The sequence below is a fragment of the Dicentrarchus labrax genome, unplaced genomic scaffold, assembly GCF_905237075.1.
Source record: "Dicentrarchus labrax unplaced genomic scaffold, dlabrax2021, whole genome shotgun sequence".
Taxonomy (NCBI): Eukaryota; Metazoa; Chordata; class Actinopteri; family Moronidae; genus Dicentrarchus; species Dicentrarchus labrax.
This window is the reverse complement of record NW_026136713.1, coordinates 12632299-12648617: the sequence shown is the minus strand read 5'-3', so window position 1 is coordinate 12648617 and position 16319 is coordinate 12632299. Positions and strand designations below refer to the sequence as shown.

At 41.3% G+C, this 16319-nt stretch overlaps 3 protein-coding genes across 5 annotated transcripts; 2 read left to right on the top strand and 1 right to left on the bottom strand.

Annotated features, from left to right (window-relative positions):
- The first annotated feature begins 629 nt into the window (after positions 1-629).
- Positions 630-5019, top strand: ccng1 (cyclin G1). The gene is made up of 6 exons (XM_051419274.1): positions 630-835; positions 1948-2211; positions 2310-2563; positions 2860-2938; positions 3236-3346; positions 3850-5019. The coding sequence occupies exons 2-6, from the start codon at positions 1948-1950 to the stop codon at positions 4039-4041; spliced, it is 900 nt and encodes a 299-aa protein (XP_051275234.1). The 5' UTR covers positions 630-835; the 3' UTR covers positions 4042-5019.
- Positions 4857-7607, bottom strand: nudcd2 (NudC domain containing 2). Its single transcript, XM_051419278.1, has 4 exons — positions 7183-7607; positions 6401-6449; positions 6144-6295; positions 4857-5454 (listed from the first exon to the last, which is right to left on the bottom strand). Exons 1-4 carry the CDS (start codon positions 7369-7371, stop codon positions 5371-5373), a joined length of 474 nt encoding a protein of 157 aa, XP_051275238.1. The 5' UTR covers positions 7372-7607; the 3' UTR covers positions 4857-5370.
- Positions 7608-7630: 23 nt separating this feature from the next.
- On the top strand, positions 7631-16177 carry gabra6a (gamma-aminobutyric acid type A receptor subunit alpha6a). 3 transcript variants are annotated; one of them, XM_051419260.1, is made up of 10 exons: positions 7631-7782; positions 8197-8303; positions 8407-8474; positions 8899-9119; positions 9213-9295; positions 9397-9540; positions 10428-10580; positions 10687-10937; positions 12788-13032; positions 15067-16177. In XM_051419260.1, the coding sequence occupies exons 3-10, from the start codon at positions 8472-8474 to the stop codon at positions 15086-15088; spliced, it is 1122 nt and encodes a 373-aa protein (XP_051275220.1). In that variant the 5' UTR covers positions 7631-7782; positions 8197-8303; positions 8407-8471; the 3' UTR covers positions 15089-16177. The 3 variants fall into 3 exon arrangements, with proteins under 3 accessions (XP_051275220.1, XP_051275221.1, XP_051275219.1); XM_051419259.1 differs by lacking the exon at positions 7631-7782 and adding an exon at positions 7842-8119; XM_051419261.1 differs by lacking the exons at positions 7631-7782; positions 12788-13032; positions 15067-16177 and adding exons at positions 7836-8119; positions 11650-12779.
- Positions 16178-16319: the final 142 nt, after the last annotated feature.

The window sequence follows — 16319 nt, the reverse complement described above, 5'->3', positions numbered from 1 at the left end:
CACGCCTTGTTCTCTTTATAATTGCACTTGTAAACAGAAAGTCAGACAGACAGATTGTGGTATTTCTATGGTCTCAGCAGGTTCAGGTTCCTTCCAGACTGTTCCAGAAACCTGCCAGCAGGCGTCCATTTACAAAGAAGAGGAGACTGCATAGTGTGATCATGTCTGGCCTATGAAAACAATCGGTATATTACATTTTAAGAAATCCTGCACAGTTTTACAGAAAATTACTAAAAATGTTGCTGTGTTCGACCCCCTACCTTAATGTTGAACACCTTTTATTGGCCTCTATTTTATTGAACGCAAAAATAGTTAATAAACATAACAAATTAGTAGATAACGTATATATTGTGCCGCTTTACTTTTGAAAGTAAACATTATTGTAGTGTGAAAGCTTTATATCATTTTATTGCCAATATAATATGAGAACAGACAAACTGGGTTGCAAGTCTCTGCCATGTCCCGCCTCCTCAACTGCGATTGGCTCTCCAGCATCTAAAGGGCGGGCCTTAATCGTGAATGACGGGACCGTTATCCAATTACAATATAGAACCAGGAGCGTCATCCGGTGGTGACCAATGAAAGCTCACCATGTTTGGGCATGGGCTCGGTTTTATGCCCGCATTAAAACCTAAACTGCCCTTTTCCCCATCGCCTTACACCAAGGGTAGGGGGGTGTGCATAGGCAGAAATTAACCTGGGCTTAAAACTTTCTTTAGTGAAAGTTCATACTATATTCTTTGTGTTTTAAACCTCTTTTCACTCGCTTATTTCAAGCGTGTGTTCAACTGCTCATTTTTCCCACAATATTAAAGGCAGCGTAACTTGAGCTAAGGTAAGTCAACCAAATCTGCTGTCTTGTGTCATGTTAATTAACCACAATGTGTGACTTTAAAGTGGTATTTGTGGGTTTAGAAACCCTTAAAGTACGCGGTTATGTGGCTGTCTGTAGCTTTAAATGAGCCGAACTAACGAGGCTTTGAAAATGGATGTAACGCTGCGTTAGCATTAGCATTGTAGCTAACGGTAACGTCGTTAACGTCAGATTAGTGGGTTTATTTCCCCTCTTTTACCTCCACGAATCACGACGTTGCATCGATTTAATGCCCACAGTGTTGTGTCGTATGGTTTTAGACACAGTTCTGTGGATTAAGCGGTGTTATATCACTTGGGTTTGTTGTTGTCATTAGGCTCTTCGCTTGCTCTCCATTGGTGTGTATGGCAGGGACATGTCCCGACACGACGCTGGTCTGACCCTGGCTGCCTTCACACAGGGCCTGGTTCTCTTCATATAAGCCTAATGTTGAGTCCAGATTGGTCAAAAAAGCCTCTAAAACAAGAGTGAATCATGTATTTTAAGTCTCGTATTAATCCAAGTGTGATAAAGTACTCTTACAAATTGTTAGAAACTTAGTTTGACATGTCCCTGTTATGTAAAGTTGCTCCCTGTCTAGTTCCAGTTGAGTCCAGTTCAGTGACAGGTGTTAGGGGAAGGCTTGTTACTTGATAACTTACAAATTTGGAAACACTCACATGTCTGACTGAAATACCCCTGAGCAATGCATATCCCAGATCCAGATCAATTCTTGTTAGTAAACTACATTTTATATTCTGAACAGAATCTGAATCTTAATATTTTGTACCTGTGTCTGGTCTTAGTTAACACATGCAAATTTGTAACTTATTTGACTGTTATAGCCGAGTGAAGTGGTTAACCCTGTTTGGACATTATAGCCATATTATTAGTGCCTATCACAACGTCTTATTTAATTATCTATAGGCATGTGTATTCAACGATTAACTGACGGATCAATTCAGATCTAATATATGTAAACTATTTCATATATTTTTATGTCATAAACGCAGTATTCAGACTATGAATCAAAAATATTGTGTTGATTTAGTGAGTATTATTGATAATCAGCTCCACTTCCCCTATCTGCACAGATGATTGACACAGCGACAGGACCTGTAGCACAGCCCTTTGCTGTTCAGCTTAAGGCCATGACGGATATGGAGGGCCGATACCAACCAAAGCTGAGTGGCTTGAGGCTCATCGAGAGCTCCCAGGACAATGGGCTCAGGATGACCGCCAGACTCAGGGAGCTGGAGGTGAAGGACCTGCTCTCTCTGACCAGGTTCTTTGGTTTCAGCTCAGACACCTTCTCACTGGCCATCAGCTTGCTAGATCGATTCCTCTCTGTAATGAAGGTTAGTAATACACGAATATCTAAAAAGAAAGTTGATCTTGTTAGCTGTCTTAGTAACAGTTCTTTTATAATCTAATATCCATTGCTTGTTCTTCACAGATTCAACCAAAGCACCTGTCCTGTGTGGGCCTGTGCTGCTTCTACATAGCTGTGAAGTCCTCCGAAGAGGAGAAGAATGTGCCTCTGGCCAACGACCTGATCCGCATCAGTCAGAATCGCTTCACCGTGTCTGACATGATGAGGATGGAGAAGATAATCATGGAGAAGCTCTACTGGAAGGTGAAGGCCCCCACAGCCCTCCGCTTCCTCCGCCTCTTTCACAACCACATCCAGGAGCAGCTCGACGCTGAGAGGTAAGGACAGACGGTCACATCAACCTGCAGGGCTGAACCATGACTCAACAAGATTATATTTACTCCACTAAAATGTGTCTTCTCATATTTGGTTTAAAGACAATACTAGCCAAAAATATTTTAAAGGCCAACAGGCACAACCTTTGCTTGAAATGTAGATTTTTAGACATGTGATATGTTAGAAAATCCTCAGTTCTAAACATTACCAGTGTTATGATGTTGGACTTAAAATATAATAATGAACTGTCAATTTTTGTGACTAAATCTTGACACTAATAGCATTTTCTTTTTTACAGCAAGAAGATCCTGAGCCTTGAGAGACTGGAGGCTCAGCTAAAAGCCTGTCACTGCTCATTTGTCTTCTCCAAAATAAAGGTAGGCCAAAATAACTGGACTGTCAACATTTTAAAAGATGGCCTATTTCCAGTTGGAATTAGACAAATTCACAATGTCAAAGTGGAATCCAGCAGTTCCACTTTGCTTAACGTTCAATTGACAAATAGCCTTCCTGTTGCATAGTAATCATTTGTAGTGTCAGTCCAGGTAAAAAGTAGGCCATCTGTGTTGAGCATATTCATTTTTAAATGGTTTCTCTTAGTTTATATGACTTTTTGAAAAACATATTTACTATTTATTTTGTAAATTAAGAATCTTTAACTTGTTTCTCCGCAGCCATCTTTGCTTGCCATGGCTCTCCTGTGTTATGAGGCCCAAGAACAACATGACCCCGAGTACCCTGACAAAATACCAGAGGCCCTGAAAAGTCTGCAACAGCAGCTGAATGTAAGTTTAACAATCTTAAATGTGTGTTCTTAACTGAAAATCTCAGTAGTAATATTGTTTCTTTCAAGTAGTTTGTGTAGCTTTTCTTGGTTAGAGCCCAAAGATTGCTTAAAGGTGCAGTGTGTAAAACATTTAGAGAAGTGTTGTTTTACCTCATTACCTTTTTTAGAATGAGACATTTTTATGAGGGAGAGGATCCTCTTCTACATAGTCTGGCATGTTTCTACAGTAGGTCAGAACAGACAAACCAAACACTGGCTCTAGATTTGGCCTGTTGTATGTTTTGCAGCCACTGTGCTTTTCTCTGACACGCTTCGGATGCGAGTGGTATTCAATTAGGTTGTAATCTGCAACTTCACTGCTAGATGCCACTGAATCCTACACACTGGTCCTAAAGTTGATGTGGAAATTGGTTACTGTTGAGACAACAGGAACAGACACTCCAGTGTGTTGCCTTAATTAAAATGTTCTTTTTCCCTCTGCATGTTGTTTCTTCCCTTCAGATCAGAGATGGGGACTTGGTTTGTGTGCGGGAGCTGGTTGGAAAATGCCTGGCTGAATATGCCACCACCAAGTGCTCCAGGCCCAACACCCAGCGGCTTCGCTGGACTATTTCGGGAAGAACTGCGCGTCAGCTGAAGCACAGCTACTACAAGATCACTCATCTTCCCACCATACCTGAGTCTGCTTATTAAACCTGGAGGTACAAATGGGTGACCTTACATGCAGAGAGAAATGCCAACTGTTCCCAAAGCTGTCTTCTCTGATTGGATTTGAGTGATTTGTAGTATGGTCACCCACATGCAGCTCCAGTTATTTTCCTTACAGATCTTCATCTGTGATGATGGATTTCTTTAAGGAAAAGCACAAAATGTAACAGTTTTCCTCAAGTTAGTTTGTTGTCATTCATTGATCGAGCATGCTACATTTTATCTGCCCCAAACGGCGAGTAATGCTTTGTGAGAACGGTTTATCTGCTACCATCCTGCTAAGTTTTACTTTTCTGGTTGAGTTGCTTGCACAAGTGTACAGTATGTTCTTGTTTAAATCCGTACCACGGTGTTTGGAATTTCCTGGAACGGGTTGCTGGTTTTAAGCTAATAAGTATGGAACCACCTAGGTCCTCAGTCCACCATGTGGAAGAGGAGGGAGAAGGATTTTGTGAACAGCAAAAATGGAACCAAGAAATCGGGCCCAAAATCCTTAACTCCCACCCTAGGTTGCTAAGCTGTCCTAAATGCACACTCCTACCCAAGGTGATTTTTTTATTTTATTTTGATATGGCGAAGGAGCTCCGGTTGTGTCCGGCGAAACGAGGCAAGTGACGATCCTGTCATTGTATGGCTAACCATACTGTTATGAGCTGAGAGGTCCTCAGCGGTTACCGATGAGTTGTTGTCACAGATTTGTGATTTAAGTACACAGAGTGAGGCACCACACGTAGTAATTGATTTCATTTGTCAATTATGCAGAGAACACTAAAAAAAATGAGGTCATTGCAGTGGAAATGTGGATTTGAATTTGTATTGCATTTTCTTTGCCAGTTTCCCTGTCTAGTTTGTTTCTTTTAGTGACAAATAAAATGTGTTCTCAAATTCAAACTGGCTAATTGAATACACCATCTGGTTAACCTATACACTTGTACCTTTCAATAAAACTTTATTGAAAAGCTATTGCTGCATTCCTGTCATTATTAAAAGACAACACATCTCACAGGCTTCTTAAAACCAGACAGAACAGTTACCATCAACTGTTCTGCTTGTACAATGAGCCTGGCAACTTTCCAAATAAGTCCTTCACACCAAAGGGAAGTCGGACCAAAGAGCTGCTGTGAAAAGTCTTTGTTGAATAATAAAGTCAACAAGTATTTGAGTTGTTCTGAAGGCAAATATTTTTGACTTCTCGTCACAGGAGATCTGGTGAAGCCACAGTTCCCGTGCATGTCATGGATGTCCTCAGTAGTGTTCATTAGGCAGAGGTGACATCTCAAGCACGCAGCAGGTTTTTTGACATCATGGCATGGGTCACTTCTGTAAACTGGAAAAGTCCGGACCACCACCAGCAAAATTCCCAGAGATCTCTGCACCACTGAAGTCAAATCCAGGATTCTAGCAGACAGGAAGCACAATTCATTAATTTACAGGAACCCTGTTGCCACTTATCAAGACTAACATACATTTGCTCTAAGGATGAATTCAAACCTGATTTCTCTCACCATCTTCAGAAGTAGTGTAAGAAGCATTATCAAAGTGGAAATGGACAAATGACAAATTCACATCTGTTGTTGCTTCACTTGTCTTAAAACAAACCACAAGTAATTTTTTTAAATAACCAGTACCACTTTCTGACAAGACACTCTATTGGGGGGTTTATAAGCTATAAATAATGGCTTTATTAATTGAAAATAAACCATTTACTAATGCTTTATAGAAAAGTTATTAAGAACAATTTCTTGACAATTAGTGAAACATTTCTTTTGACTGTTATGACTGACTGTTTCTGGAAATGGGCTGAAGGCTTTTAAAAGTGAGGCGAAACCCATGAGCATTTATGACTCATGACTTGCATTATTACCAAACAGAAACCAGCCAAAGAGATTATTCACAACCTGGCAACCCAACATGTGTTATTGTTCGTGGGTTATAGCTGATCGATAAAGCATGAGTAAATTATTTATAAACCAATCATTAAGCCATTACTTACATCTTATGAGCCCTTTAGTAGAAGACCTGTGTATAGGAATATATAGGCATCTGATATTACTTGGCAACAAACGCTATAGATTAATCAAACTAACTTCTCGCTGGAACCTCTCCAGAGTGAGCTTTCTTTGCATCTGGTCCTGGACCCAGGCATTGGCACAGTACTCCCCCTCCAGCAGGGAGGACCAGCAGTTCCCTGCCTCTCTGTTGGTCTTCATCAGAATGATCCGGATGAGACACTTGTCCTCTGAGCCAAAGAAAGAGGAAAACCGGAGTGAGGTAAGGATGGCTTTTGTACACTGAAAGTCTAAAGTTAAACCTGAGAATGTTACTTAGGAGGTATGCAGCCTACCGAGTGTCCACGTAGCCTCGTCAGACACCGTTGTGTCAAACAACTTTCCCTGAGAGAATGTAAGAGAAAGAGATTGTGAGGTTAACGTGTTCAGCAGTCAAAATAGTCTGGTACAGGTCGCAGGACAAGAGAGGGATCACTACCTGAACTCAAGTGTGAGCATTTTCTTTCTTTTATTTTAATCTTCTGTGAATTAGGGTTTTATAAAAAGTAAAAGGGAGATGGTCTCTACTTTGGTAGAGGGTCAAGGAGACAGAGGAGGCATTTATTCCAGATTTTGCAGATGAAAAGAAATTTAAATCAGTTGACATTGTCCAATAGACCTTTTTCACTTATCAAATACGTTTTTCTCTACCAGATTTAGTTTGTGGGTCATTTTTGGCCCATTAAAACGCCCTCCATTGATCATTTGCAGACAAAAACTGAAGACATACATGTTTTCTATCGCTTTTGGGTGTTCTTAATGGGTTTTAATCTTTTTATTTTATTATTTTATATTGTTCTATAGTCTTGTTCTGTCTCTGTTTTTTCCATGTGTGCACACATTTGCCTTATATTTTATACATGTATCTTTTATTGATATGTTAAGTGACTTTTTTGCAGCACTTAAGTTAACTTTGATCAACTCTGGTTGTTTTAAATGTGCTGTATCAATAAACCTGATTTACTTTAACACAGACCAAACAAGAGGCAGATAAAACAGACACAGGCCTATTTATTGACCCTGCTTTCTCTCCCTCTCTCTCTCTCTCTCTCTCTTGGTTAAAATTAAGATGACTTACCTTGAATATTTCCTCCCCTTTCACATGCAGCTCGATGTCTCTGGATCCTAAATGACACTTGACCTCTTTCGCAGACGTCCCGTGAGGCACACTGACTTCGATGAAGACATCCTCCATGGTCTGGTACCAGGAGCCCCACGGTGTCTTGCAGGGGACGACCCCGCTCTTCTCCTCGAAGTGCACCGACATGCTGCGGCTTCTTCACCGGCTGACAGGTCGGCTAACGTCGGCTAACTTCACTGAACACTGAACACTGCAGTTATATCGGGAGCTAGCACAGAAGAACTCATTTACAGGACGGTTGTTGTTAATATCTCAAGTTACATTTGTTTCAGTGATTGTTGGTTTTTGTTTATATCTCTCGCCATGTTTCTTTTCTTTTCTTTTTCTTTTTGTTTTTTTTTTGCCCCTCACTCACTCTCTCGAAACTTCTTCTTCTTCTTCTCCTAAATGGGCCTCACTTCCGGTTGTGGACAACATTGTGGCTGCAGTGCCACCTGCTGTCTGATTGAGGGAACTGCAACAAGAGAAAACATTGGTCTTATAAGATATATATATATATATATCATACTTTTATTACCATTGCTGTAGTGTAAATCGGTGAGTTTAATTGTTTCTAATTTTAACTGTTTTATTTTTTACTTTGGCTTTAAAGGAAACCAAGAGAATCCACTGTTTGTCTAAAAATGGAGTGGCTTTACTAATCTGTTAATTAGATTACTGTTCTTGCCTTAGTGCCGCTTGTGTCCTTATGCATACCTACAAGTCACTTTAACGACACCAGTTGTGTCTAGCTCTATATTTCTTTTTTACTCCCCATGTACACTATTTTATTAAGTATGAGTTGCTCAGAGAGTTAACTACAAATTTGGTGATAAATGCTGCCCAGGATGGCCGTTTTGACATTAGCTTTAGTTAGTTTTATCTGCTGGATAAGGTAAGTTGTTCCTCTCTGCTTGAACATGGCTCAGAATACAGCGAGCCTGGGAATTTAACCTTTTTGTTTCTCTGCAGTCTTGGTAATGTAAGTGGAAATGAGAAGATTAACTCAGACAACATCACTCGCATTTTGGATCGACTTTTGGATGGTTATGACAACAGACTGCGACCTGGATCTGGAGGTAATTCAACTTTAAATCCTATAGGCTTGTCTCTAAAGGATAAAGAAAAGAAAAAAAATCTAAACTAAAGATATATTGAGTCTTTGTGTGCATTACTTGGCAGGTGGTGTCACAGAGGTGAAAACAGACATCTTTGTCACCAGCTTTGGACCCGTTTCAGATGTTGAGATGGTAAGATATTGCTGCTGTAAGGAGATGTATGTGTGCTGACTGTGGAGGATAACAGCCCTCCGGTGACCACAGAATGCCTGCCTTATGGGCAATCTGCCATGAGACCATCTAATGAGCTTTAATCTGTTTGACCAGCCCTATAACTCTATTATTGATGGCCTCTAAATCAATATGACAACATGTCAGACAGAGGGAATGGCTGAATGGATTGATTAATGATTATCTGGGATGAGTGGCATCCATCATTGCCTCGTCATCTCTCCTCACCTTCCACTGCAAGTTGTCTCTCCACTATTATGCACGCTGATGAATATCAGGGACTGCTTGTTTGATGAGTACAAAATACTGTAAATTAAAGCTAAAATGTAATATAATATGCTTTATAAAGTTTTACATCCACTAACGTGTTATGTTTGTGCATCAGGAGTTCACCATGGACATGTTCTTCCGTCAGATGTGGGTTGATGAGCGGCTAAAATTCGAGGGCCCCACTGAAATCCTGCGACTGAACAACCGCATGGTGGACAAGATCTGGACGCCAGACACTTTCTTCCGAAACTCCAAGAAGTCCATTTCTCATAACACAACATCGCCTAACAAACTCTTCCGTATCATGCAGAACGGGACTGTCCTCTACACCATGAGGTGATCTTATATTATGCAGTTATTGTTTTATTGATGAGATGGTTTGTGGTCACTACAGGAAGAGATAACCTCTGGCTTGTTTCTGTGTGTTAGACTGACAATCAGCGCAGAGTGTCCAATGAGGCTGATGGACTTCCCCATGGACGGCCATGCCTGTCCCCTCAGGTTTGGAAGCTGTAAGTGTAACAGATGTGTTCATAAACAGAAATAATAATATTTGTCCAGATTCATGACTGTGTTTATTTCAGGCTTTTCCTAATTGCCTTTGGATTTTTAGATGCTTACACAAGCAGTGAAATCATGTTCACTTGGAGGAAGGGGCCAATAGCATCTGTCGAGTGTCCCACAGAGTCCATGAGTCTTCTGCAGTATGATCTGGTGGGACAGACGTTGTCCACTGAGCTATTCAAATCCAACACAGGTAAAGCACTGTCAGCTATCGCATTGTTCTTCTCATGAGGACACTGTTACAGTCCACACTCAAAAGTTTAATTACAAAATATAACTCTCATGAGCTGGTGATTCTGAGAGCAGAAAGAGGTCAAACGAGTCTCTTCAAACTCCACACTAGTGTCCATTGCTCCCCCACAGTAGAGTTGATATAAAAGCAAAGACTTCCTTGAGCAGCCATCTACTGTAAGATGCTTAAGTGGTCAGGCCTAATGTGTATGGTGTGCCTTAAAAAAGAACTATGGGGTTTAAAGCCCAGTGAATGCACTGACAGAGCAGAGGAAGGATGGAGTAGTGTGTGTGTGTGTGTGTGCATTTTCTCTTTTCCCCAGAAGGAGAAGTGCTCCCCTGCTGTGAACCCAACAGATTCCTGGAATAGAGGAAAAGGATGAGGCAGCCTCCAAAACGTAGAGTTGATACCCATTTATAAAACCGAGCGAGAGAGAGAGAGAACCTCTGTATGTGTGTCCATGATGCAGCATGTTTTTTTGGGTCTGTGAATGTCTGTATGCATGTGTTTAGACGGAGCAGGGCAGTGTTACACATAGTGACACGGCGTGCTCTCCCCCTGCCCCCTCCTCACTGGCTCCTTCCTCTTGACTTTATCCCATTTCTAAATGTCTGCTGTGCTCCCTCCTCCTTGCCTCCTTTTTTTTGTCCTTCCTCTCTTCCTTCCTCTTTTCTCTCTCATGCCGCCTTACAGTTAGCAGGCTATTCCAGTCCTAACAGCAGCAATATATCTATATGTTTCTCTCAGCAGCTATTCCGTTTCAAGGGCAGGCAAGGGCATACCTTCTGTGCTTCCCTGCTCTGTCCCTCGGGGTTGCTCTCTCTTCACACGTGCTGTTTATCTTGCAGGTCACTACTCTGTGAAGGTGGTCCATTTCCACCTCCAGAGGAAGCTGGGCTACTATCTCATTCAGACTTACATCCCTCTAATCATGGTTGTTGTGCTGTCACAAGTCTCTTTTTGGATCAACAAAGAGTCTGTTCCTGCACGCACAGTTGCTGGTACGCCCCCTTTTCCCACCAATTAATGTGTACTAATCATTTTTGACATTATAATACATCTCCATGTCAATATTCTCCATGTACAGTAATGCTTATCTCCCTCCAGGCATCACCACAGTGCTGACCATGACCACCTTGAGCATCAGTGCCCGAGAGTCACTTCCCAAAGTAGCGTATGCCACCGCCATGGATTGGTTCATCGCTGTGTGTTTTGCCTTTGTGGCGTCGGCTCTAGTTGAGTTTGCAGCAGTAAACTACTTCGCCACCCTCCAGGCCAACCGTCTGAAGGAACAGAAAGCTAGACAAGACAAGCTTGAGGTTTTGGCTACCGGCAGCGAGGATGGAGACACAATTTCGGTGAGCGGCTGGCTTTATGTTGATTATGTGGGATACAAACAAGCTGAACTTCACTGTCATCATTAACACATGACGATCATTTTATTGAGTGCAACAGATGTCCCAGACTTTTCTTTGCCAATTTTATATCAGAGTAACAAGTAAAAGAGTTTTTATTGGTTAACATACAAACTATTGTTCTCTTTTTTCCTGTTTCAGTTCATATATTAAACATAAAACAATGTAGAACTGCAGAAAAGTGGTATATTAGGATTTTAAAGAGCCTGAAAAGATTGTTTTAAATCTTTAGCATGTCTCTATAACATTAAATATTCATAACTAAATAAGCATAATTAAAGTGACAGTTTAGAAAACAACTTCCTAGGTTACTATTTATTAGGAGTTGAAAATCTCAGCTGATGTCCTGATTCAGACTATGTGGGTGTAGTGGCCCCTCCTAGTTCGAAACCTAGTATACGATAGGCCGTGTATGATAATTGGTAGTGTTTTTAATGGGAATTCCTGGATACTAAATGCTTATCTCCAATTTTCTTTAGTGCTCCCAGTAATATTTGTTCTTAAGGTGAAATATTAGATCGCATGACATGGTTAGGCTGTATGTAGTTGCAAGAACAATTATTTCCACTCATCCTGTTTGACTTGAAAGAGAACGTATTATAATTGCTCTAATTATCTTTTAACTCTCCCTGGTCTGTCATTCATACTATTTCAGGGAAGTCTCTTGTTTTTCTTTTCTTGAAACTATTCCCAGCAGCCTTATCTTAGCACAGCATAGCTAGCTACTTCCCTCCTGTTTCCAGTCTTAATGCTGAGTTAATATAACTGGCTGCTAACTCTAGCAACATAATATCTTATTGTCTAATGCTTAAAAAGAAAACAATGGAAATGCAAATAGAAAAAATAGCCAAAATATTAGATATTGGTTTTAATGTGACCTGATTGTCTGCAGTGATAGGAAGCTACAGAAGTCAGTGATCAGACCAATAACACAATTGGTTCCTGGTTATAAACAGGGAACATCTTTACTGCCAGATTGGAGATTTGAGACCTGATTATAGGATAGAAAAAGGTTTCGCTCCTACACTTGGCATGAAAGCAACCTGCTCAGCAGCATCAGCTCATGCTATCACTTGAAGAAGGGGTGTGATTTGAATCCCGTGGCATCTCAAATACATTTACATAGCTAATAATGGTGATGGTACAGACTCTCCTCACTACCGCAGAGAGTTTGATGCAGTGATGTTGATAATGAACAGGAAGTCAGCAGCTCCAGACTCAGATGTAGAGAAGAAAAAAAATATCATGCCACAGATAGGAGGTCTTTTTCTATGCATTTCCAAGTAGTCACCCTGCCTCTTCCATTCTTCCCATTCAGAGCACACCACACATTAAATAGTAATTCGTGCTGTTGTAGTGCTCTCATCTCTAGCTATATGCTTTATGCTAATACAGTAAGCCACCACAGCGTCCTCCTGGGATCTGTCTCACGTGTAGGGCTCATGGTTAGATGCTTTAAAAATAGCCTCAGTGTGAGAACAGAGAACAACTCCAGCTCTCCTCCCTGCATAATCTCCTAACCATCCTATGGGCATCCAGCAAACTACCTGCTGCATTCTATAGGGATGTTGGCATGCCTTTGAGAGAAAGCTCCTGTGGGAACTAACAATACTTCCAGCTTCATATACATGACTTTAGCATGTTAAATCCACCATATACGTTCTTGCTGGCTATAAATACCCAGTTCTTTTCCTTTTTCCCTCACTGGGCAGAAAACTGACAATAACCCACACTAACCCGATCTCACCTCTTCCTGCTTTTCCTCCAAATCAACCCCGCCCCCCTCCCACCAGTCGGACAGCAGCCCTCAGGAAAGCCTGAAGAGGAGAAACCACTCAGTGTGTCGCAGTGAGCCAGGAGATGCTCCACCGGTGCCGATTTTCCTCCAGCAGGGCTCAGCTTTTCCCCAAATCCCTCAGCTGGCCGGCACCAGCCCCATCGACGCCTACGCCCGTATCCTCTTCCCCCTGGCCTTCGCCCTTTTCAATTTAGTCTACTGGTACATCTACCTGGCCAAGGACAGCATGGAGAGTGCCAGGTACACTAATCACATTCAGTTATCTTGTTATATTTATTTATATATTAGGCTTTTTCCTCCATGCCATAGAGCTCCAGAAACTGGGTGACATATTATGATTAACCTGGACACTGTAGTTTATTTTGAGTCCATACCACATACTGTCCTGGTGCCATAAATACTCATTTATTTTATAATATTCATTTATTTATGAATACTGTGTATTCATCTGAAACTGAAAATATAGTCCCCAAACATATTGTTCAGTTCCTCAAGGATTTCACTGGCTCTTTTGGGGAATTGTTGTGGCCTAAAATGCAATGTTTTTAGGCATTTTGTGAAAGTGAAGAAATGCAAAAATAGTTGCCCTTTTTTTTTAAATAATTCATTAAAGATGTATGGCAACTTGTTCAGGTTAACAGTGCACTGTTTGGGCAGGGTAAGTGTGATGATAAATGGCTCAGTGTTTTTCACAGGAAACTACAATGTTTGGTCAGATTTGTAGAAAGTTTGCAGTGATTGGATAAAATTTCAGTATTTTGGGAGATTGGCTGAATTTGCATTAATTGTTGTGATTGCAACATTGCAACTTCCTGGTAGCACTGATTGTTGCTTTTGGCTGTTTTACCGGATTTTTGACGATAGCAAAAATATAGAATATCATCACCTTTATCCTTTAATTGTTATTCCACTGTAGGTAATGGAGATTGACACCAGCAATATCTATCTGCAACTTTATATAACAGGTTTAATATGTTAACCAGTTGTGAGAAAGATGATCTCTTCTCACACTGTTTCATCTGAATGAGAGAGAGGGAGATGGTTTGATACTTTTCATTTTATGTACCAGAAAAGTCTTTTTTTATTTTTGCAAACAAAGATTTATCTGTCCCTGAGCACACACACCACTAGTGTTTCCATGATTACGTCCAAGGAAGCTTCCCTTTTGGAGTTTCACCTTTAACCTTTTGAGTCTTGCGTGACAAAGCAGTGGATCCAAAAAAGCCTTACGTGCAAAATAGTAAAAATTGAGACATACTTGGAGGTTGTCCAGCATTCTTTTACAAATGAGGTAAAAAGGATAAAAAAGATCAGACAATGGATGGAGGATATTTATGCATGCTTACTTTGTATCGCAAAGAGCCACAAACCTGTCTCACTCTGCTCTAATTATGATAGCTTCAGTGGAACAATAACTACCCACAGTTTTTTGTCAAAGACTTTTATCTAGGCAGTAAAGACATCAATAATTTCTAATGCTGAAACAGCCCCGGGAGTTGTAAGCGAAAAAAAGAAAAAAAAGAAGAAGAAGAGGAGAATGATGTTAGGTGGCGTTGTTGCTGCACTGACGCCAGCACTGTGGCTTTTATCATCATCATCATAGATTTACAATACATAAAGGGCTGGGCGCTCAGTTAATTTGAGAAGAAAAAATATGAATCAAGCTCTTTTATATAAGGTTTACCTGAGGGGTGGCAAAACCCCAGCCGGTTTAATGACAACTCTGGTTCTCCGTGGGGAGCAGGCCTCACAGGCAAAATAAACCAGAGCTTACTTTGTACATTAAGCACATGAAAAAAGCGACTATTCACTTTCCCGCTTATAAGTGAGCCACTTATAGAACACAAAGCTCCATGTCCAAGAAAGAAAGAAAGAGATACAGTGCAAAAAGACAGAGAGAGAGAGAGAGAGAGAGAGAGAGAGAGAGAGAGAGAGAGAGAGAATGTGTGTTATGTAACACTGGGGAGTGTAAATCTGCTCATCATGCTTCTCATGTTCCTGTCAGAGAATTTTTATGGTTGCTTTGTTTATAACGTTCTGCAGAATAATGAGAGAGACAAGATGGAGAGCACGAGAACAGCTGCATCACATCTATTCCCTTTACATATTTCCGCCACGACTCTTGGCTTGGTACTTTTGAAGAAGGCACTGAGAGGACAGGGAAGCACAGTAACAGTTGAGGGCTGTGCAGTAGACTGCAGATACGGCGTCTCTGAATGTGGAAAGAGAGGTTTCTGTATGCTCCTCTCACATTTCTGTTTTCTGTTGTTGCAGGGACATACAACTTCAAAACTAAGAGGACCTGGGAAAGGGCACATGCAGTCGGAGAGACCTTCAGCATCCAACCAGCCTCACCTCACCCTCCTCTCTCTCTCTCTCTCTCTCTCTCTCTCTCTCTCTCTGTCTCTCTCTCTCTCTCTCTCTTTGTGTCTGTGTGTGTGTGTGTGTGTGTGTGAACAAGCTCTCAGCAGTCACTCTGCTCTCATCTGACAGAGGAAATGAATCAGAAACTCATTTATTCTCCTGCCGCACATCTATTCATTTCACAGGCTGTGACCACTGCCCACTTGTGTTCTGATCAGTAGCTGAAGAGCTGCCCTTCACGGGCCTCAATCACTTTAAAGCCTGCCGCGTACACACAACAACTTCTCAGGCCCCCGGACCGAGAGAGACTCCACACACACACACACACACACACACACATACAGTATGCATGACACTCAGACACACACACACACACACACACACACACACACACACACACACACACACACACACAAAACCAAGAAACACATCAAAAAGAAGTGGATGATATAATCTATGATGGCTGTAACTGGTGGTGATGCAACAGTGAACCAATGCTTTCAGAAGCCTGCCCTCTACAGAAACACAGCTCCCACTACAACAAGATCAAAGGCAATTTAGAGGAGGCTCGCATCCCTCCCCGCGGCTTCAAAAATGTACTCAAACCTGAGAAAATGAATTGTGGGATTGTGTTTTCCATCCCACCTTTCTGCTCTGGCGCTCTGGTGCTCCCTTTGCATTCTCAGATCCACTGCAGGTCCTCTGAAGACATTGCAGGGAAGAGTAGGATATAATACCCATGGGTGTTGATGACATTAATTTTCTATTTTCGTATGGATGGCGCATGATTGTTGGGCGCAGATGTTTGTATGTGAAGTGTCTGCTCGTATCGGATGGAGTGATGTTGTTTTTTTGTTTTTTTTTGTCCTGTAACATAAAAACTGAAGGAATAAACTTGATCTTAACTTGACATTTAGACCACTTTAACCCTGCAGAGCATCCCATTGTTTGACCTTGTCAGGGTATAGACAAACTTATCTTCCATGTAATAAACATAAAAATAAAACAAGCCTGAAATTAACGCCGTTGTTGTTCATTTCACTCCTGGCACAAACGCTTGTTTCTTCATTACGCACAACCACTTGTCCCTTTAATATTTTTCTCTGCAATGGAAACTGCTCATCCACCATCATCAGTCTCCACTCTTTGATCTTGGGCTGGCT